At 43.6% G+C, this 23,404-nt stretch overlaps 1 protein-coding gene across 2 annotated transcripts in view; it reads right to left on the reverse strand.

Annotated features, from left to right (window-relative positions):
- Positions 1–5,560, reverse strand: part of AGK (acylglycerol kinase) — a 40,168-nt gene extending 34,608 nt beyond the window's left edge. The window contains exons 1-2 of one of the 2 annotated variants that reach the window (XM_019544676.1): positions 5,384–5,473; positions 630–714 (exon numbers count right to left, since the gene is read on the reverse strand). Coding sequence is in view for 1 of the 2 variants with exons in the window: in XM_019544675.1 (XP_019400220.1) it covers positions 5,384–5,493 (110 nt within the window). In the remaining variant the exon portion in view is untranslated. Of the gene's footprint in view, positions 1–629; positions 715–5,383 lie in introns of both variants that reach the window. The other variant, XM_019544675.1, reaches the window with a different exon arrangement.
- Positions 5,561–23,404: the final 17,844 nt, after the last annotated feature.

Consider the following 23,404-nt stretch of genomic DNA (forward strand, 5'->3'; position numbering starts at 1 on the left):
AAATAAGCTTCACCCAGAAAAGTCTTGTGAAAAATCCACAAAGATGTAGGGGAAAGAAAAACCTTCCTTCAGCTGCAAATGAACGAACAACTCCTCAGACAGCTAATTCCAGAAAGTCAGAGGCTAATCTGAACTGATGTCAAACTAAAGCAAGCCCCTTCATCAGAAACTCCAGCAATGCCAGAAACTGAAGCACAAGACTTCACTAAACCTTTAATCTGTTCTAAAAGGGCAAATGTAAGTCTAGTCAAGTACACTTCATGCATAGTAATTCAGCCTCAGATGTTGACAACGGCAAAAGCTCACAGGCAATATAATCTCTGTACATGTCCTTTCTTAACTACTTCAATAGCTGCCTAGCACACCAGGTACCTGGAGTCAGACGTACCCCTAACGCAGGCGAGTGCAAGTGGCACGTTAGCGATGGAAGAGGAATACATGACCTAATGCTACCATATGCTCCGACACAGCCAAGAGGTTGCTGTAGAATCCACCAATGAAGGGATTAACTACAATCCTGACCTGTCAGTCCTGGTCTTCTTCCCATTACAAATAACCCCTCAGGATACTGAAACTTCACAGGATTAGAGAATATTTTATTGCTTTCCATTTTTTCCCTGCTCGCTTACTTTATGCTTTTGACAACACTTTACAGTGAGCTTCGCTGTTTCCTGGATCATGCAAACCCCATTCCCAGGTCCTACAGGAAAGCATCTGCTGGGGAAAGAGAAACACGGAAGAGACAAAACTCAAGTGATCACACGGGGACACCTGGAGAGAAACGTGAAGTGGGGGAAGCCTCATGTCCAAAAACATTTGCCCTTGCTCATGGGCCTGCCCAAGAGATCCTTCTACAGAGAAGGAAGGAAAAAATTAAAAACGTTTTCCTTTAAAGTTATTTTGATATTCCGCTTATTCTGCAGTACAGAGAGCCCCAACCTTTTGCAGCAGCAGCCAGGAGGATCTATGATAGCAGGGAAGGCCTATAAAATATGTGGCTGAAGTGAACAGGGTCTAAAACAAGGCCCTATAAGGGCTCCTAACAGCTGACAGAATAACGTGTTCCTGAATAGGAGCCCCTGTCTCACACCAGTCCCCTCTTTATTCATGTCAGTCTGGGGCTAGCAAGTTTAATTTGCTAAACACTGGCAGAGTTTCATGCTTTTTGTGACTTTGAGATGATGATTTGATATACATGAGAGTGGCCAGGAAGAGAGACTGACGGAAGAAAATGGGGGAGAGAAAGATTTTCAAGTAAGGAGGGAAAAAAAAGAGAAAATGTAGAGGTGGAGATAATGAACCTACATGATAATGTAGGGAAAGCGAGAGAAAGAGGATTGAAGCTATAAGAAATGAAAAGGAAAACAGGTACTTAAAACAACAGAGGCACAGATTCCACATGATCAATTGCAGGGGGACAAAAAACAGTGTTATTTTTGCCAAATCTCACAATTTTATTGCAGGTCTCATAATACTTGCTGTTGTTCTTAAGGCCCCAGCTCGCAGAGACATGATTATGTAAAAAATCTCAGCTTTCATTTTAAAAAAACAAGAAGAAAAAAAATAACTTTATATTTCTGGCTCTTATGGATGTGGAAAAGTTGTAATACCTTAAATCACCCAAATCTCAAAAAGCCAAAAGACAGGCAAATTGAGAAGATTTTTTTTCCTTTTTAAATCTCATGATCTGTAAACAAATCACATAGTTTTAATGCAGTACTGTGGACTGATGCACAGAAAGGAACAAAGACATAAAAGAGCAAAGCAAGTTACAATTTTAAAATAGATTAAGTACAAAGGGGAATGACAATTTGTCCTGATTAAATATGGTACACACAGTAAAGAGCATACAATTGTTATATTCATTAAAATTTCCAGGGGGTGGCAGTGCAGATATTTTTCACTTCAGCTAGTAGGTTGGTTACATTTCACCAGATCTAATTAAAGTCACTTTTCCAGCAGCAGTGGCAAAGCATTCGTTTTGATTAACGACACTTGGGCACTACAAATCTCAGCAGCCTCTCAAGGAGAGATGGAAGGGGGAGCAGCATGGGGGAAGGGAAGAGTAGCTGAAACTTTAGAAACTACCAATCTCAAAAGAATCCTTTTAAACTTAAAACACTTAATTACATAAATGTTACAGATGGAAAGGCTTAATAAGTGTTTTCCAGGCCATTCTCTCTTGCCTGCACAACATTGTTCCCTACAGTATATTTTCCTGCGCTTTGTCCAACATAATCACTTCTCCATACGTCGTACAATAGAACTTGACAGAAGAATTCATTTACCTTTTGCAGTTTTATCAGAATTCAAAAACAACTTCAAATTAATTCTGACTAGTTATTACCTTGAAAGTAATTATATGGGACTACCTGCATCAAAGATATTAATTGTTCAAGTGTGAACTATACCATATGCAAAATGTCCATGTTTTACAGTAAGCAGAAAGCATTACTCCAGAATATGAAATGATTCAGAGAAACAGGGTTTGAGTGATTGCCCCTCTGTCTGCTTTAGTTTCCCTTCCCATTCTTTGTCCAGCTTACATATTTTAGATATCTTAGATCGGACACTCTTTGGGGCAAGAACGACTCTTGCTATGTGCATCTTACATGCCTAAAACAATGGGGTTATAATCTCATGGACTCTGCTTGTCTTTGGACAGGGCTGGGGAGGTTATAATGCTGAACAGTATTCTCTTCTCCAAGAAGGCAGCTGCATATGTAGGTAGCTACATCCCTTTTGTATGACAGACAAGGATGGATTACTCAAGATGACCCATAATTCCTCTTAAGATCAGTGGATCAAGGAATATGCCATCCAATGGCACATATCCCTATCCTGTCCATAATCTTTTTTGCATATTACAGTACTTTGGTACTCTGCTCTACAACATGCAGGAAAAAGGTCCAGAATGCCGCAGAAACTGCTTGCAATAGTTTTGCTCAGGCATCAGAGGTCAGGGGAACCTCATATTTGTGGAGAGAAAAGGAGAAAATAACCTCAAAGACGCCTTCATGTCTCATGGAAAGCCTTGAAAAGCAAAGTGTTTAGAAGAGATACTTCTACTTACACTTTTGTATGTTGTATATTTCTCTTGCATGAAAGAGAAAAGATGAAATCAGAACCCTAGTTCATCAGCAGTCCTTACTCATCCAGGAGAAAAGTGACTTTTGATGAAGTATGTCACAACTAGTACCACATCCACTATCATGAAAAAAAATATTCTTAACCAAGTTTTTTCTGGTGCAACTCACCTGAAGTCAACTATGCTTTAAGGTTTCAGGTAGAAAGTACACAGCTACAGCACATGTACTTTGTAAAACATAATGTGATTTAATACAAAGGCTCCCAGGTAGGAAAAAAAGAAAAAAAAAAGAAAATGCATGGCATAAGCAAATTTGTTTTCCAAAATTTTCCACTAAGGCACTGGCAGCATTTTAACATGAGGGGAAAAAGAAACAGCCATGCCACTATATCACCTATTTAAAAGACCAGACAACAAGAGAGAAAAATCCAGCTCCAAAAGTAACAGTGCTTAAAAGTCATTTGGTTATGTTTGCATCTTACTGAGAGTACATTAAGCTTAAAACCAGGGATTAAAATATAAGCCAGCTTAAAATTCTTTTTAAAAACAGTCCAGGATTTAGACCACTATAGGGAATATTTGTTCCAGAGATAACAGAAGTGGGAGCCACAATACAGCTTATACTATACTATACTTCAGTTATGGCAAATACTGGCATATCCAGCAGGGAATTACACAAACTAATGTAGCGGTGAAACTGAAGTCAACATACATTCACTGATGGGCATTTGGAAACAGTACTCGAACACTTAAAAGAAGGCACATATGGTAGGCAGGATGACCGTGACAGAACTATTCACACTCTTGCTGGAAGCAACTACCAAAAACTGAAGCCTGAACTACCAAATGCTTCAAGAAAGTAGCCCCTCTACTTTTGTTGCTGGCATAATGGCAAAGCCATGCAAGAAAACTGGCACAGCATCTTCCAAAGCAATGTATATGATAGGACTGAAGTCTTCATGGGTTGCGAATCTGGCACTTCCGCAACAATTACATTCACATAGAAATGAACAGGAAAACCTATGGATACAATTCACTTGTGTACACTGTTGGCCTCACACAGAATACTACTGCCTTCCACAACTACACAAGTCTCTGTGCTAATGATATCATTTGTAGGTGGAGGCATACATTTTTACTCCCTGCTACAAAGCCAGTGCTGATTAACCTATCTGGCCCTGTGGGCTGAACAAGTGGTACGGGGCTGGTTTGTGGGTCAGATCCTCGGTGGGGTCAATGCACAGGGTTGCTCTGCGGGTGTGATCTGTTGCACCATCCCAGTCCCACACTCCCAGATCTTCTTGCAGAGTGACCGCGTGCACAGGACACAATTTAGTGCAGGCCCATGTCATCTAACCCACAGGGCTCCTCCATGGATCTGGAAGTCTGCTGTTAGCACTGTCACTGCTTCTCTGCCATCCAATTTCCACACCTAGGGGGAGATGCATAGGCTGGATGGCACCACTCTGCAGGCTGGAGATTGAGGACCGACTGCTGTAATGCTGTTTGAAATCCCCACCAAATGTCTGCAGACTGGATTTCACTAGCTGGAGCAGAAAATAGGTCTAATCTTCCCACTCTCACTCAAATGTGATCCAAGCTACTCTGAGGGCCTATGCATCTTTTAAGAGGACCCTCCATGACCTACCCCAGACACACAACAAAGCAGCTACAGGATGACTAGCTCTCTGAAAGTCAGCAGTTACATTCACCTGCCCTCTTTCGAGCACAGTTTAGTGGAACAAGAACAGCGATAATCCCAAAGAGATTCCTGAGCTTTGAAAAAGCATTTTACAACAGAAAAGCATTGGGAACGAGAAATGCTCCAACAAGGCGAAGCCTGCTTGAACCATGTTAGAAGAAAAGGAAGACTTGAGAGAAATAACAGCAACAAGAACAAGCAGTTCACACAGAGCCAAGCCCATGAAAAGGGCAAGGTCTTAACAGAGAATGGGACCTGCTGTCTGGAAATACGAGAAGAATATCTCCCTGATCTCTTTGGTTTATTTTTTGTTGTTGATTTGTTTTTTAAACAGGCCTGATGTTTTAAAAAGAAAGCCAAAAATTAATCCCCTCTGGCAGTGCCCACCCACACTCCCTGTGGCCCAGCTGCTGCAGCTCCTCTCTGAGCACCAGGCCACCTCTTAGCAAACCACAGTTTGCCACTGCCCAGCGGGCTGCCCCCAGCCCCTTTCTATTTAAAGCCTCCCAAACCACCAGCATTTCCCACCACCCGCTTGCCAGATATATCTGCCCAACGCCTCCTGTCTCAAGCCTGGGGGAGGGCATAGTTACCAGTGCTTGCCGTACACCCAGCTTCCTCCCCACGCGCACAGGCAAACCCCCACCGTGCTTTTCTTCCAGTGAGTCCTGAGGGTCTTAAACATCCCGACCACGCGGGCCATGCTCTGGCCGGGCCGCGCCACTTCCGCAGGGCACAGCAGGAATCAGGAGACGGGCTGCTCCTAATCCCTGCGAGGAAGAGAGCAAACACACGTGACGCACTCCCACACCCACTTCACCCTCCCCAGACACACCGACACCCCCTTCCCCACACCACCAGATACCCACCCACGCCCCCCTCACCCTGCGGCCGGGCCGGGCCCCGCGCCCCACGTGGCAGCCCCGGGCCGGCGCAGTGCGTCGCGCTCCGCGGCCCGGCTGGAAACCGCCGCCGCCGCCCTCGGGTTCCGGCGGGGGGAGCGGAGCCGCTGCCCGGCGGGAGACCCAGGGCAGGGCTGGCTCAGCCCCGAGACGCTCAGTGAGTGCCTGAGGCCCCCTGTTTCAAGCCGCTGCTGCTGCTTTGACAGGAAAAGCTGTCCTGGGGTTTGTTTTTCTGCACCCTGGCACACCCTGGGCACAGACTCCCAGGGCCGCTAGTCTAAGCCGCGCTGCAGGTTGGGCCTGCCCTGTGCAACCGGCCTTTACAAATCTACTGTCCAGCCTCAGAGTCCTGCTGCCCGGGCACAAGGGCCTGGCCCACTACGGGGAAAGCAGGGCGGCCACTGCCAGGATTTTAAAAATACAATGGAGAGGTCCAAGGAAGATGGCCTCCCCTTCCAGCCTGTGCTAGCATGAGCTAGGGGGCCATCATAGAGGACAGTCCAGTTGTCCTCTGTTGATACAAAACCCGATGCCTTTATGTCCTCTATTTTTCTCTTGAATGGAGAGCTGATTTAACGAAGATTTTTTTCCATCAGGTTTCTTGAAGAGAAGAAGAGAGGACATAAAGGTGTTGGCTTTCATATCAATAGGAGACAGTAGGAGAAAACTGGACTGTCCTCTCCGATGGCCACCCTATCGTGAGCGGGGGGGGGGGACACATCCATTCCCGAGCCCACCTCTGCTTTTCTACGATTCTGTGAACAAGGGATCAGGAGACCCGAGATCTGGTCTCAGCCCCAGGGCTGACTCCCTGTGGGACTTTGAGTTACGGGCTGCATCCTGCACTTACGGAGTTGCCACACCCCAGTCTTGTTACATACGTGTTTCCCAATCTGCTCCAGACTCCTTGGCTTGCCAAAATCTCTTTCCAAGTTTTTCCTAACCCATTGTTCGTGCCTTGCCAACTCCTTCAAGCCACGGTCTGATCTTTGCCCTTGCCACCGGTGTTCATACCCACAAATTCACATGGCTTCCAAGAGCGCGTCATCCTACAAACCCAACGTGCTGCCCACGATAAATCAGCTCCATGGCTTAGTCATCCAACAGAATGACAAACAGGAATGTTTTGGAGGGAGTGTGAAGGGCTGTCTTTCTAGGTCCATTTCTGTGCTTAATGCCATTATGGCCAGCAGTGAAACGGTTGTGACCCGCAACAGGCATGTCTGAAACCCTAAGAGAATTTCCTATAACACTGCTGCAGGCCAACTGCATCCTGTTAAATGGATACACAGGAAGTTGCTCAATGTTTTAGGTACGAGCACTTGGTGTGTTGTGTCCAGCTATATCCAGGTAGACAAGGATGATTCAGTGTCCTCCTTTGTGTATTGTCTTACTTTTTGTCTTTCTTAAGGTAGTATGGCCAATGGTCCTCCACCTCCCGACCAACAATGCCATCCCGTGCTTTTTACTTGGTGAAAGGCATGTAGTTGTGCGCTTTTCAAATGCAGGGACACTTCCTGATGCACCAGAAATAATGTTCACATGCTTGCATTTTACCATGTAATATTTTCAAACACATCAAATGCATTTGTGCTTATACAATACTCCTTCCAAGGCAAGTGTGCATTTTTTAAATAAAACTATTTTAAGCTATGCAAATACACACTCAACTCAGGGTAAAAAGTTTTAGATGAGTAAAGGGTTGGTTGGTGTGTTTGTTTGTTTATCTCTGTGCTTGGATGTCTTGAAAATGGCCCAGTGGAAATTTACCAAAGTTCATATGCATGAAAACACATCTGGGCTAAGTGTAAGCATGAGACATTTTAGCCCAAAGCACAATTGTCTGTCAGCACCTTAAAGGAGACTTTGGAATAAAATTGGGAAATACAACCTGACCATAAGACTCAGAGAATAACAGAATATCAACCTAATTTTTTTAAATGCTCAAAGTTGTATTTTACCTAAATATTCTCTGTTTAAGACATACGTAAGAGGCTTGATGCTAAAGTGGTATAAATCAGTGGCTTTCAAATTATGCTGTTCTGACTTGCACTGCCTGAAAATGCAGCTGGGAATATCTAAATAGTGCTTTCAAGTGAGCTGTGCCTACTAGAAATAGTGAAGATAACAACAGATTTTATGCTTGCCTTGTTATTTTATTTTACTTTTAAACTGATGCAGTGCCCATTCTGAAATCCCTTCTGGCAAAAATGTGTGTCCTATTTTCTGGCAGGGGCCACCCAATCTCCCAGATCAGAACTGCTGTTGCTGTACTACTGCAAATACTAGATGCCTTGTTCTTAGCATTTTTCACATAACATCAATAGATGTTGGTAGTAAAACAAGTGCAATAATAGAGGACAAGGAGCTCAAGGGTCAATCTGAAACAGCTCTCTGGATTATATAGACTTTAAGTCTTTTTTTTTTTGGTGTAGGCAAAACAATTCTTCATTTGCTGCCCTGTTCAGAAGACTGCTCAGGAGTCTGAAATACACGTTTTGTTCTCTGTTGACTGCTGGCGAGTCTCTGTAGGAGAGGGTCAGCATTCAAAAGTCTGGCCTGAAATGCAAAATACTTGACTTGGTAGCCTGAGATGTGTCACCTGAAATTATGCTTATAACTATAGGCTGACACTTCATCTCCGTTAATCAGATCTGACCCAGTTTGAAGAGTATGTTTTTTTCTTATCCTACCGTCCAACTTGTTCAACTGGCTTCAGGTTTGTCAGCAGAAGGAGCCTGAGAAATATAAACCTGCTCTCTGAGACATCCTTGTTTTTCACTAAAGCAAATTCACTTGTTTCACTGACACCTTTACGATTTGAATTTTCATTGTGGCAAGAGAGCAGAGGCAGAAGCAGTGGAAAGATTTCCCCCATTGTCCAATGTCATTCAGTTGCTCACCAATGCAGAGATCTGCTGGAGCAGAGAATCATTTAATTTCCATCCCTACCAAAACCTAAATCTGTCCTAAAGCCACCAGTCAGAACCATTACCACAGCTGAGTTAGTGCCCACTGATGTTGACCCATCTACTAGGAATGGGGCTAAGCCTGCTCGTTCTTTTCACAGAGGTTACTAAATTAATCAACTGAAAGCATCTTTGGATTAGATTTTCAAAAGTACCTAAGTGAGTTAGAAACACAAGTCCTTTTAACAATTACTGCTCACCGCTGGCCCACGCCCTGTTTACATTCAAGATGTAAAAATATATGATCAATTCTGGGCTGCAAGTATGCTCTCTAGCTGCAGATTTGTGGGTAATTCCTGCGTAACAAGCTACATTACACCACCCAGAATCTTCAGCACTACTTACATCAAAAATACACAAGTGCAGGCAGCTGCTTCTTTGGGTGATTGGCAAAGTCATAAGGTACAGGGGCCTTGCCCTACCACCCTTGTTCATCTGTTTGTTTTTTCATTTTTGCAGCAACAAAGCATGGAGACCCCTGGTATCACTGAACCAGACTGTTCAGTGGATAGTCTGAGACCCCAAACCCTAACATTCACCATTTAGTTAAGGATGGGGAAAGGGAACATATACCAGGGCCAGAATCTAGGGCTCTCGCCCCAACCCAGTGGTGACTGGACTTCAGAACATCCTTACATGAATCTCAGCAGCTGCAATGGCAGCAGCCACATGCACTGCTGGTGGGTTAGATTCAGCCCTTAGCAGGATTTTACTTTCACAGGCTACATTTTCAACTACACAGGGGCAGCAGAGGTCCTGGCACCCGTCTTCTTTGTTGGGCTCATTAATAATGTCACGCTGGCCAGTTTGACAAGGAGATTGACAGGGAATCCTCAAACCTTCATGCTACTGATGAAGAACCCCCTACTTTCAGCTGTCCTGCTGCCTCTGCCTCAGCAAAGGCCCCTATAACGTAGTCTCCTCTCAGCCACCAAAATCTCGAACACCCGGTCTGGCTTACAAACAAGCCCTTTTTCTCTGATGGTTTGGAAGAGAGCCCACTAGGTGGCCCTCCAGATCAGGCTGTTAGAAAGAATTTTTGGCCTTGTAAGCACACATTTCTCCTGCTATGGTATACTAGGCTAGCACCTTTCTATCCCTGCCTAGCCAGGGAAATAGGCTGGACTGCAGAAGACAGCTGTTTCTTCTCTGTTTGAAGTGTGGTGACTGGATTGATTCTTTAGTAGGCTTCTTGTTTAGTCTTCCCCTTGTTATGTCCCCCAAGTTTATGCATCTCTAACGTTCTCAACTAGGCCTGCTGTTACCCCTTCATTTCTGCCCCTTCTCCTGCCTCCCATTCCAACCCAAGCCACAACCTGGGATGGGAGAGGAGAAAACTTGCAGCTACTGAATCTAGAGGGGCTTTCTTAATGGCAAAGATGGGGTTCATGATGGACTCTTGCTCTCATTTTTGACAGCCTGAAGATACCCCCAAGCTAGTAGTCAATGTGTGCTCCACTAGTTTGGATTACATGGCAGGGTTCTGGTCAGGTAACTCTGCCTGGGAATATCATATCTTTCTTTGTCTGCTTGTCTTTGGAGTCGTGCTAGCAAAACAAGTTCTGACAATGTTCAGTCACCCCTGATATAGCATGTGCCTTGTACCCTCTTCCCTGCTAATACTGGACCATAGCTCAGTAATATCCTGTGGTTCATGGAGCTTATTAGATTCCCTTGGGGGAAATAAATAAAAGTATTTATTGGTTCTGAATTATAACCCATTAAACAGCTGTGTTGTAGCACCCAAATAGTAAACATGTAGGATGGCTTCTCCTTAGGCAGGGATTCATGTAGGAAGACTGTGCACTCATATGAGGTTTATTCTGTTGTACAGGGGAGTCACTAATTTATTAGACCAGAGTCCTGGATCCTCAGTTCAGCTGCAGTACAGTTAAAGTAGACAGGGGGGCAAATGTGGCTCTAAGCTGTTTCAGAGCTGTCTGGAGACCTGAATTGGTTGGAGTTGCCAGAGGGCTGCTCTACCTTACACCAGTTGGAACAATCCCTCAGGGATCATTCTGCTCATCCAGGATTGTTGGAGAGCAGACCTACCCCATACTATCCCCAATGTTGGGGAATCTCCAGCTCCCTCTTTAACAACAGCTATTTATTTTAGCACTTCCAATCTGAAAGTGCCTTAAAAAGGAGGTTAGTTTTATTACCAGATAGTGATTCCTGTCCTTAGGAACATCCTGCTGCCCGGGGACAAGATCACCCATTCATAGCTGTTGGTACCAAGATCATTACTGTGGTGCTGCTTGTGTAACAAGGACCCCTTCACAGACACTAATTTAATCCAGAGACAGCACATTGCACAGTGCTTGAGGTATCTCAGTACTTTCCTAATCAATGTTCATTTGGGAGGGAGATAACTCAGCCAACAACTTGGGTAACATTTGACTTCTTCAGGGCTTAAACAAGCAAGGGAATATTTTTACTTCTTTATATAGAACCTCAGAGTGGATGATCCAGGAGAGATGGATGAAACATGGTGTCATCTGACTCAAGTCAGGCATACTGCCTCTGGCAGGGAGTACTGCCTACTGTTTAACAGAAAAATGAGCTGCTCCTCTTCCTCTTTAATACAGTTCACCAATGCTGTACAAGTGAAGGGGTGCCTTTCCCCTTAGTCTTGATCTCTAAAGAGACTGGTTTATGCTTAGAAACATGAAGTCTGATTAACTTTCTCTCTGTTAGTCATTAAAACTGTTATTAATCGTTAAAATATTACCTAGCTGCAAAATCCAACCTCAGTATGTAACTCCTGGTTGCCATTAAATGAATACATGATTACATCCCACATCCATATGACACTTTCTTACTTATAACCCCTGAAAACTACTAGCACACCAGTAACAGTCAGCTCATTTTCTATTGAGGCAGGGATCTATGGGCCAGATGGAATAAGGCCTGGGGCAATGGTAATCAAAGAGCAACATCTTACAATTGCAAAGAAAGTGAGATTCCCAATTGATATTCTATTAAACGTTTCTGTTTGTATTTTGTTTTGGCTCAATCATGTATATCGCTATGATCTCCCTGAATAAGTCTCTCAGACAACTGGGGTCTTGCGTACAATGCATTTGTACATCTGGTTGAACAGAGACATAGCTAGATATTTTGGTGCCCTGGCAGAGGAGGGGGTGGTATTGTGTGAGTGCCAGAGAGTGGGCACTAGGGAGCAAGCAGTCTTACCTGGCACAGCAGGGACTCAGCAGTGGGCTCTCTACATACTGGCTACAGGAGCCCCTATAGTGTGGGCTCCTTGGGGGACTGCCATTTTGGCATCCCCTCTCAATTGGCACCCTGGGCTGGTGCCCCACTTTGCCACCTCTAGTTACACTGCTGTACTTAAGGATTCATCTCTTCCACACCTGGTGCCAATATCCTATCAAAATGGGGTTTTTTTATATCTTTTCCTTAGGTAGAGTTGGAGGAAAATCTTATTAGCCCTAGTCCAAAGCAAGAGGAGTAAATCTCCCTTTGTGGTGAAGAACCAATAATCCTTTTTCATAGACAAAAATCTATGCAACCATAAGGGTCAGAAATTACTTTGACTTAGATTCTGAAATGCAAGATACAGCCATCTGGGAAAACAAGCATCTTGTTGAGTCACTACACATTGACTCAGTCCTATCCCAGCCCAAATGTATATCCTGCATCTAATATGAGGAATATTTTTAGTGAGGAATTCTTACTTGCCAATTCAACACTTTTATTAGATAATTTTTTTCTGTCCTTTTAAACAGCATTGATGAATGATGCATATCGTCATGCTATTTGATGTTTCAGTTAAACTAGAATGAACCTGGTTTATAGATTATTCTTCCTTCTCAACACTCCTGTTTTTCCCTCGTTACATAATTCAGTTTTTACTTTGTCTATTAGAACAAATGGGAATTTTTCGTACCAGTGGATTGCTGGAATTCCTGATCTTTCCATTTCATTGCTCATCTAATTTCCAGATGTTTAAGCCTTTGAAGACATGTGAGAATTCTTCCAAATGTGCTCTATGTATAGGTTCCTTGGCAAACTTATTTGTAACTATTTTCATGGCTACTGATGGTACATACGCATTTATTTTCTGACAGGTTATGAATGGGTACTGATTCTTTACACATGCAATAGTAGTTACTCTTCTGTCAGTAGGGTAGGTCAATGGAATAGACTGGAAGCTGTGAAATTGTTTTCATCGGAGCTTTTCAATCAGGGGTTGGGTAGACATTTGTCTAGGTTGCTTTAGGAACAGCACATCCTGCATTTGTACAAAGAGTTGGACTAGATGACCCTTGAGGTCCCTTGCATCCCTATGTTTCTATGGTATTTCATGTCCTTAATGTGAAACAATCATTGCTTTAGAATGATGTATAGTCTCAGATTAACACAAGTCACAGTAGGCTGAGACAACGGAGTCCCACCAAACCAATGGATTTACTGCCTCCTGACAGCTGTAATACTAACATTTCAGCAAAGCCCTACAGCTCCAAGCAACAGTACAGAGCACTTCAAGAACTAATTGAGCATTGTTAGGATGTGTGAAGACTTGGTTGGTTAGAAATATTTGTATTGTATGTTACATTAAAGTCTGTCCTTTAACTGTTCTGAAGTTTTGGCTTGGGAGGGAAGTTATGGTATTGAGCACTGCGAGTTCAAGGGCTGAGCCTACACGTACAGAATTTGGCCACTTGTCATTTGAATCTGGACACAGAATAAGGGAGATCTCTTGCAAGCTGTCATGAGTGATCACTGAACACCGAAGTACAGCTTCGCAGACACTGGAAAACATCACAGTGAACGTGTGCTAGCCCAGTCACCCCAGGACTTACATTCCATCATCTTGTTAGTACAGAAACTCCAAGGCTAGTCACTTGATACCCATCTCTAACACCTACAGTCCCCAGTGTGGTGCCATCACTATTTGTCTGTACAGAGTAGTGCACCCCCTCTGGGGCATAAAAGACTGTCAGCGGCAAAAGACTGAATGGAAATGCCAAGGTACTTTTTGCAAGTTTTCTCGTTTGGTCTCTTCTTGGACAGAGCTATGGAATACTAGGTAATTTATGAATAAAAGTTTGGAAAAATCAATCTAGCACAGCTCAATTAGTTTATTGATTAGGACTATAAGAAATCGTAAATCAATCAACGACATAAAGTGCACATTCCTGCATCTCTGTCTCTTGCAGGCTGCAACCTATTCTCACAGAGCAAGCTCAGCATATAACTTTACACAACCTCCTTTATAGCTAACTGTTCAAAACCTATCATCTTATAGAATCAGCTCATTCACACATGCTTATCTCAAAAAGCAGGGTATCCAAAATATATTGCTAGGCACACAAATCTTTTTTACCAGTAACTGGCTGGCATTCTTTAGAGAAGCACAAAAGTGCTAAATTCACAAGTCCTGTGATTCAATATAAATGAGTAAGTACCTTAACTAGACAATTTTCAACAAAGGGGAATAGGGTAAAGGTCATACAAGGTTTATATGGTCCACTGAGCAATGAACATAGTCAAATTCACTTAATGCATTGGTGGTTAACTGCCACAATAAACTCATTCTGATAAACATCAAAGAGAGATATCCAAATAATACTGTGTACCACCGAAGCAACGCATCTGCTGGCTCTGGGGACACACATCTACCAGCAAAGGCCGAAGAGACCACATGAAGGAGTCTGGTAGATTTGTCTGATGCACTAGAGCCGACCAGTAGCCTCTTCCTCTTGCAGGTCTCAGCACTTTGCAGCCAGATATAATCTGCTTGTTTCATCTTTCCCACTAGCAAGCAAGACAAGCCATAATTTGTCCCATTGATTCACAAGTGGACAACAGTGTTTGGACCAAGCCCTTAATTATTAGATATGTCAACATAATGGAGGCTGTATCCATCTTGCTTGGTAATAATTGTATCCCAGGCTAACAACCATCTCAGATTTTATTTACTCCAGGACACAGTTATCGCCTTTTAAACAGAAAGTACCATTAAGATATCATCTAATTATGTAATCATTGTTTAGTAAATTTGTTTCCTATTACCAATAATTTTATTACTACACAACTGCAGCACTCATTAAGTGTACTGAGAACAATATATACAATAATAGTACGCAGATTAAATTCAGATTTTATAATAAGTGATGGATAATTCTAGAGCAGTGATTTTCAATCTTTTATCAGTTGCTAAAAAATGTCAAATGGAGGTATGGACTTTGGAAATTTTGAATGGAGATGCAAATGCCTTTGAATTGCAAGTGTGGGTAGTCACATTACATTTGATTGACCATAGTAATCTTTTGTGGACACTTTAGATATAGTCTGTGGACCCCCAGGTGTCCATGGACCACAGGTTGAAAACCACTAGTCTAGAGCAAATTGTCCTCCCACTGGTTCTATTCTTTATTTTCTGAGAATGGCTTACATCTTTGAAGATCTTACATTCTGATCTCTGGCTGTGCTGGCCACTTGGAACAACAATGTGGGCAGCCAGATTATGGTCCAGAAATACTCAGCAGAGAACTCCTCTGGTGAAGAAGAACACTTAACAGGTGCAACATATGAAGGTAGTTAATGCACCAGGCACAGTCTCTTTTCCCAGCATACAGGCAGGACTGAAGCTGGACAGAGGTGTGGCAGAGCAGAGTTCTGCTATTGTGAGTCAAAGATCCAAGTACATAAGCAACAGTAAGGGACACGTGGCCTAGAGAACCATAACTAACTTCTCAACATGCGCCCTCATCCCTAAGTTCGCACTGAGCAAAGCTCAGAATGCCCTCACTAGTCAAGTGACTTCCAGCCTGACCCAAGGCTCATTGAAGGCAATGGAAGTACTTCCATGGCTGTCAGTTAGCCAAATTTTCAGGCCATTTTGCTCATTTACATTTGTGCATACAGATGGATTCATGTGTCAAAGTAGAAGCAACTAATTTGTACTGCAAATAGCCACAGGCATATGCAGATGGAGCAGCCAGTTGTGCATACTAAATTGGAAATCCAACCCAATCAGATCTAACATGCAGTTTTTGCACATTTGTATTGACACTGACCCTGTAGCATGTGATAATCTACATTGAATATACTACAACCTTTATCTCTCTGCTAGAAGAAACATTAGCAAATCAGTTTTTCTTCCATACAAAAACTGCTTGATATTCATTCTGTATATTTGGAGTGGTTTTCTTGAGATGCGTGAAGTAACATTTATATCTCTATTAGTCTGGCATATAAAAAAAATGTCTGCATCTAATACACGCATTTTCATCAGAGTCAGTTTATTATTGCACTTCATTTATGTTACCCTGGATGATTTTTGATTTATCAAAGATTAATTTGTAAACACTTCACTATGGTTTGGTTTGGTTTGGTTTGGCTCAATGTGTTATAAAGGAGGCAGTACTATGTGAGTGGGGGATTGGTGTGCTCTGTGTGTGGGTGTGCATGTGTGTAAAATACTTCTTGAGAAAGCAAAGGCAGAAAGATGAATTTTACATTTAGTTGTGAATGGAGAGAGATTACTCTTCACTACATTTTTCTTAAACCCTATTAACGTGTACTTCATATTTAGTCTTCATGACTGACCCTTGGAGCAATTCTTTTTATTTATTTTTTTCTGAAGTGTGCAGAAAGGGGGTTTATTGTTACAAATACATTCCAAATTAATCTTTCAGATAGTATAAAATATTTCTCAATGAGGTTGGCAATGGAGGGGTCACCACAGGGGGTCCATAAAACAGGGTCATGGAAAGGAGATAATGAAATACTGAAGAAATTTCTTGAGCTAAGAAAGGAAGTCTGCTGAAGCCAGGCACAGAGTTCAGAAGAAAGGAGGAAATCAGCAACTGAAGAACTATGTACTGTTGGTGCTGCTACTATTTCTCTTGTATTCTTCCTCCCTATTCTGTTCCCTGCAGCCACAAATCTGGGACCAACTTCTCCAGAATTGGTTTCATGGGTTTGGATAAATAAAGCACAAATGACACATTACCCATTGTTATTTCTATTGGTCCTCCTCTACTGGTGTACTTTATTAAATGAGTTGAGGGGTGCAAAAAACAAAAGTGCACAGAGTCCCCCTGTCCAGTGTTTGCTATATACATTCAACTCTGTGACCATGAATGTTCCACTGGCCAAATGCTCTGATAGACTGAAGATCCTATTCAGCATCTGAATTTATTATTATCTTACAGTTTGTCTCTTCCTTCAGGACTCCTTCACCTCAGCTTTGCATCAGTGATGAACCTTTTTCTGAGCTAAACGTGGTCTCCAGCATGGAGGGTTTCCAATCATGGACCAAGACATGACAATTTGTGACCTTCTTCAGGCAGTTCTCCTCAGGGCTTCAGGCTTTTCACTGAACAGGGACATGAGGGACTGACATGGTGGGGTTTAGTATGGACTCAGGGTCCAAAATTAAATGGTAGGAGTCCCATCCTCCTCCTGGACCATCTCACAGTAGGATGGAAACTCTTCAGTGAGCTGAAGAAGGATAGGTTTGTCCCTGTACCTGCAGCATCCTTATGAGCTAAAGAGTACTTTCAAAACTGGCATAAGAGAACCTATCATCAAAAGGAATAATATGGGCTAGGGGAATGAAGGGCTGCACACAGAGGAGGCATTTCTCAGGGCACAGCTAGCAAACAGAGACCATAACCTTTTTGCAACAGCATTTGCTATTTGTGACTGGATGCAGGCAGCAAGGAGGAGATAAAAAGGCTTTTTTATTTAAGGTGCTGACACTTCAGGGAAAAATGAGAGAAGAGTTGATAAAAGAAAAATACTTCACTTTTCATTTTCCCTCCTTTCTCATCTTCCTTGTATTTTATGGGATGAACTTTCTCAGTTTTAGTACTTTCAGTAAGGGCCTGGCATTACAATCTAGAGCTGACCACAGTGAAGCCTTCAACTGGAAAAGCTTCCCTCTATGCCTAGCTCTGCCAGAGCATTTCAGTCCTAAACAGCAACATCCTCTTAGACTAGGGACAGAAATTACATATAAACTGGTGTAAGTGATTGGAAACTGGCTCAAATCTGTAACACAACAGAAGTTCAGTGCACACAAACTGCTTTAAAAAATAGCCAAAATCAGTTTAAGATAAACTGGATGGATGTAGTATCAGACTTAACTGATTTAGGTTAAGTCAGTTTATTGAACTTCTGTTCCAGATCCTCTCCAGAGTCAAGTTAACTCACAGTTCCCCAACATCCCAGGATGCTTTGGACCTTCCATGTAACCCCCCCTCCCCACCATCCCTTGTAGGATGGGTGGGCTAGCCTTGGCCCAAGCTGTCTGTACCAGCTGAGCATGGAAGCCTGCTCTAGTGCCCTTTGGCTTCTGCAGACATGTGGCTGCATTTCCAGAATCAAAAGTGAATGTCTGTTCACTTGCTTATCAATTCAATCTACGCAGTTTAGATTAACCTGTGCAGATTAAATCTATTCAGCCTCAGGCTTTTTGACTCTCTGTACTTAATCCTAGAGTATTTCTTTGCCAAGCCACTTCTATTAATGCCCCTAATGCAATGAGCTGTCACACTCCTCTTAATCCAGTTCTGTGCCTTTCTCAAACAGATAAGGGCCCACTAGCTGCAAGAATAGGTGGATATCACTAACTGTATTTATTGCAGAACTGGCTACCACTTGAACCAGGTCTCTGGCAAAGGTGAAAAACTAGGCCTTAATTCACTGAGCCTCATAACCACTAAATACAGCTTTTTAAAAGCTCGACAATGATAGAGAAGGGAGAGTCCTATAGCGGAGAATGATTTTGCAACTATAACAGTAATAATACCACCCAAGAGCAGGAGGCAGGGGGGTGGGAAAAATTTTTTGGCAGACCTGCCACGAATTAACTCTGAACCCTCCCTGGGTGCTACTATGATCCCTTTCCTCTTTGTGATCACCTGCTCTGTCTTCTGCTCCACACAGAGGCTGCCTATGGCACTTGTGCCATGGATTGGCCACCCCTGCCCTAGAGCAGGGGTAAGTAACCCCCGGCACATGTGCCAGAGTGTGGCACACAAAGGCATTTTGCTTCAGGGCAGCCTGTAGGGGAGATGCGAGGGGCCCGATCCTTGTTGTGGCAGTGCAGCCCCAGCCCCTTTCCCACCATCCGCTTTGGGGTGCACGTACACCCATGGGTAGCAACAAGTCAGGCTGAGGCTCCCCACCACCTGCTGCAAGCAGCTCAGGCTCCATGGCAGGCAGGTCTTGCTGCCTATCACAGAGCTGGTACCAGCTGTGGTAGGAGGCTGCAAGTGGCTGCATGGGGGTCCACTTTGTTGCTGGTGGCAGGTGCACACATGCCTCGAGGTGGACAGTGGGGAAGGGGTATGGGCTGCATTGCCACAACAAGGATTAGGCTTTCACGGCTCCCCTCCATCCACCCCAGCATGCCAACATCTTACAAGTTGAGGTTGTGGGTGTTTTTGGCACCCTGCCTCAAAATGATGCCAACCCCTGCCCTACAGCATTCTTATTTACATTGCCTCTTCAGAGGGGGATATTGCATGGGTTGCTGAGTTAAGCACAACTGTCACCCTTTTACAGATAAACAAACTGAGCCAGACAGGTTGTATAACTTGCCCAAGGCAAAGGTGAGTGTCAGCATCACAGCTAGAACTAGAGTTCAGGAAGGGCTGCTTCCCAGGCCTGTGCCCCATCTCCAGAGAGCTCTTGCCCATGTCTAGAAAGAAGCTTCTGTTTGTGAACATTCAAGCTCCGTACCTAGAAAATGGATGTCGCCAAATCTCTGCCTTGCTTCTGTACAGGAACAGTCACAGAGTCTCCTAGTTAGAGAGAAAGAGACGCCCCACTTCACCTTTATCCAGAAAGATACCAGCAGCTGGGATTGGCAATGTTTTCTGTGAGGACATTGAGCTGTTACTACTAATGACCAGTGATTTCACTGGGTATCCAAGGAGCACTTGTGCTGTCCCTACCCAAGAAGAATTGTAGGCTGATTTTTTTGGCATCTGTTCTCTTCCTCTTTCCCCCCACAGTGAGATACTAGGATGTCAGTGAGGAAGGAAAGAGAGACTTATTTCACTATGGAGAGAGAGATGTTTTGTATTGCTTTCCATTTTAACCAACTTAAACGAGGGGGAGAAAAAGAGGTGTGCATGCACGCCCACACATACTCTTTCCAAGGCTTGATTAGTCATCACAAGGGACTGGAGTTCTTCCTTCCCTTTTGTGCCCAGAGATGTCAACACATACACATATAGCTAACCCCATGTGCCTGCTATCACCCTTTTTGTGTTGTCCATGGATGTTTTCTTGTCCTCCCTTCCCCGGCTCCCCTCTACCCCTCCTTTGGCTGTCTTTACCTTTTTAAATTGAACATGCCTCTGTGTCTGGAAAGATCCTGGCACATTTCTCCTGACACTAAACTGTCAACAGAAACCAAAGCAACAACTGTAGTGCCTCTAGCTCTGCCTTTCTCTCCCTAATATGCATAGGGGATAGTTTCAGCACCTCCCACCCCACATCCTTAGCTCTTATACTTGACCTGGAGGGATCATATTTAGTGGTGAGAAGACAGCTCAGAGTTTGTAGTCATTCTTTCATCTCTCTCCTGAATTAATCTACCAGCAAGATCATTCCCAGGCTGCAGCATGCGATGGCCCTGCACCACCAACTCATTTCATATTAGGAGACAAATTGTCATCAGAAGGCAGCAGGTTGTTGGTTACTGCTAACCTGAGCTAGATTCAACCTAACAGCCTACTGATGAAAGTCTCCATGTGGCCACTACCAGACTTCTGAGCTATGCAGTCTCGCAAATGATCAATGTTAGTGCTGAAATCAGAGCCAATTGAAAGAGGGGGTTTGAGTCTCAGGGATTCCTGCAAAGCTTTCAGGCTGGCTTCTTTACGGGGGCTGAACTCCATGATTTTGCTATGTTATGGGTGTGAACACAAGCTCACACTTGTAGAGGTTCAGAAGAGAAAGGAGTACACCAAATTGAACACAGAGAATGTACTAGTCAAGCTGTGAGGGAGGAAAGAGTTTGTCTAGCTCCTTTCAACACTGTATAGCCTCCCCCCCAGTGCACACACACACCTCCCCCCTCCATCTGGCATATTACTTGATGACTAATAATGAATTAATACCATTAAAGACAAACTTGTGGGGAGAGAGATGCTTTAAAATTTTAGCCCTGAGTTTTCAGAGGGAGATGAGGGATAAGCAGCAGCCATGAACTGAACAGCTTGTTTTATTACAGTAGAAGGCTGAGTCTTACTGGGCTCTGTATGGCAGAAAGTGAGGTTTCACACTAGGTGCACACTAGGCCTACATGGAAAACATAGTGCAAGTTAACTAAGTCCAGTATAGTAAACTATGCTGTATTTATCATGGCCTGCATAGCATGTGGGTGATGCACCTAATTATTGTGACAGCCAGTTTCTTCCAGAACAGGTGTCTGACCAGGGTCCTGATCCCAGTGCAGAAGTGTCCTAGTGCTCTGGTGCATGTCTGGCAGCTGATCTCTAAAACTGACCAGCTTCTCTTTATACCAAGATCCTGTCCCTCTGGCATGTGGCTTAGCATTAAATCACTGTCATAACGTTGCCAAGCATCAGTGGGTGTCACTGCAAACGGTGAATGTACAGGACATGTCTGAGCTGCACCAAGAGCCTGGTTGTTCTTCCTTAAGCCTTTCCAGTTAGCAAGTAAGAGCTCTTCAGCCTGGTTAACATCCTGTGCTATTCACTTATCCTTCTGAACCAAAGAGATAGGATTCAGTCTTGACTACCCTTGAAAAACATTGGGCCATATTCTGAGCTCTGTTACTCTAGCGTAGCCTCACTGAAGCAGTGGAATGGGTTAGTGTTTGCAGAGAGCTGGCATTCACCCATCAGTCCTGTTTTGTATGAGTGATAGGCTGATGCTAATACAATACCATCACATTTCTTCAGCTTGATTTTAAAGCAAGAGTTTAATGTAGTGTGGGGAAGAAAAGAGAGCTTTAGTAAAGGTAGCTTTTTTCTTTTGATTTTGGCTCTGCAGGGAAGGCTCAGCCCTGATTCTTGAAGCAGTCCCTGGGGAGGAGCCCAATAGGGAAATGGATTACTGAAAGTCCAGCTGCAAAAGCATTTCATTGTCAGGGTCTGCACCCCATGCAGCCCCATCCCTCACCAGTTCCAGCTATCACCCGCTTCTGACAAGAAAGGTCAGGGAGAGATTATTATGCTTTTAAAGCAAAACAGCTGCATTTTAGCAAACAAGGGAGATGCCAGGTCTTCCCATTTACATGGGAGTAAGGGACAGAATGCACTTCATGTCACTGATTAGAGGCAGAGGGAGTAATTTAGAAACAGAGGAACTCAAGCTATAGCCCTGCTTTGAAATGGTCAATATGAAGCACCAGTAGCACTGATGGCCTGAAATAATCCAGACTAGACTGGGAAGCAGAGCCCTCTCCTCTCTATCCCCAGAACATTTCTTATGCTTTGTATCCTTCGTTAACAGCTCAGTGCTATTATCAACTCATCCCTCTCTGCTGAAAAAATACAAGGATGCCAGTCTGGGATCGGTTCGCTGTACTGCCAAAGGCTTCTTTTGCAACTTCTGGCAAATCAATGAATCTTTGTGCCTCAGTTCCCCAATTATAAAACAGAACTGGTAACTTTCCTGTCTCTCATCCTTTGTCTCAGCCACTTAAAGCATAGGTTCCTTGTTCCAAGTCTCTTGCTATGTGTGTGCACAGAGCTGCAGTATTTGATACTTTTGGTGCCATCACTCTTTCCTAGGGAGAATAGTTGCTAGAAAATATTAGTATCTTTGAAGTCAGCATAGAAAGCATCAGCCAGCCTTCTGAGCCAGTGGCAGGATTTGTATTGTCCGTACCCTTTTGTTATCTGCTGTTGGCAAAATAATACAGTGTAGCCAAAATTCAGCACAAGACAAGTGACTTCCCTACACCTAGAACTTTTTTTCCATGGAGCTTTCTTGAACGCAAACCCTTTGCCTTAAAGTATCTGCAATCAAAGGTTTTAGGCCCTGAGCTAGAATGCCTCTCTCCAGCCATGCTCCCACTGACCTTCTATGCTCGGAAGAAACAGCTCCTACACCAATCTCACATAAACACACACCCAGAGAAACATAGCCCCCTTCTCTCTCTTTTTATAACCTCCTTTTCCCTGATAAGAACCATCAACAGCTGAGCCAAGTCTTCTCCCCTCAGTCACCCCTCACTACCCAGGGCTTCTCAGTATTCAGTGCAATAAGAGACACCTGCTAATCCCCTGTTCAGAGACTAATTGTTCTCCTGCCAAATGATGTACTTCAGTCTTCTTTTCATCTTATTTACCTTAGTCATTTTGGGGCCTTTCAACACACTTGATGAGACCTTCCTCTTTTGTCTCCTCTGTTTAAGCCACTTGGAAATGGAAATACCTGACTTGCAGATACAAGTGGGTTACAAAACTGCGGCCCCACAAGTTATTTTTGCTTTGTGTCAGTCAGGATGGACAAGCTTCCTTTTGCCACAGGCTCTTAACTTGGAGTTGAACATTTCACCAAACCCAGCACTCTGAATTCACACTTCCCTGTGGTTAGTGAGAGAGAGAAGAGAACAGGATGTATGTTAATTTAGATAATGCATCTGACCACTGTTATGTGCTCTTACACTCTTCCATTCATGGTTCTTCCATTTCGCTCTTGATTTCAGTAAACATCAGTAATTCAGACAATACCTTTGCCACAGTCAGGGCTCCATTTCAGTAAAACTCACAGGATGTTG

Source organism: Crocodylus porosus, unplaced genomic scaffold (assembly GCF_001723895.1).
Source record: "Crocodylus porosus isolate Cpor-Errol unplaced genomic scaffold, CroPor_comp1, whole genome shotgun sequence".
In the NCBI taxonomy this organism is placed as follows: domain Eukaryota; kingdom Metazoa; phylum Chordata; order Crocodylia; family Crocodylidae; genus Crocodylus; species Crocodylus porosus.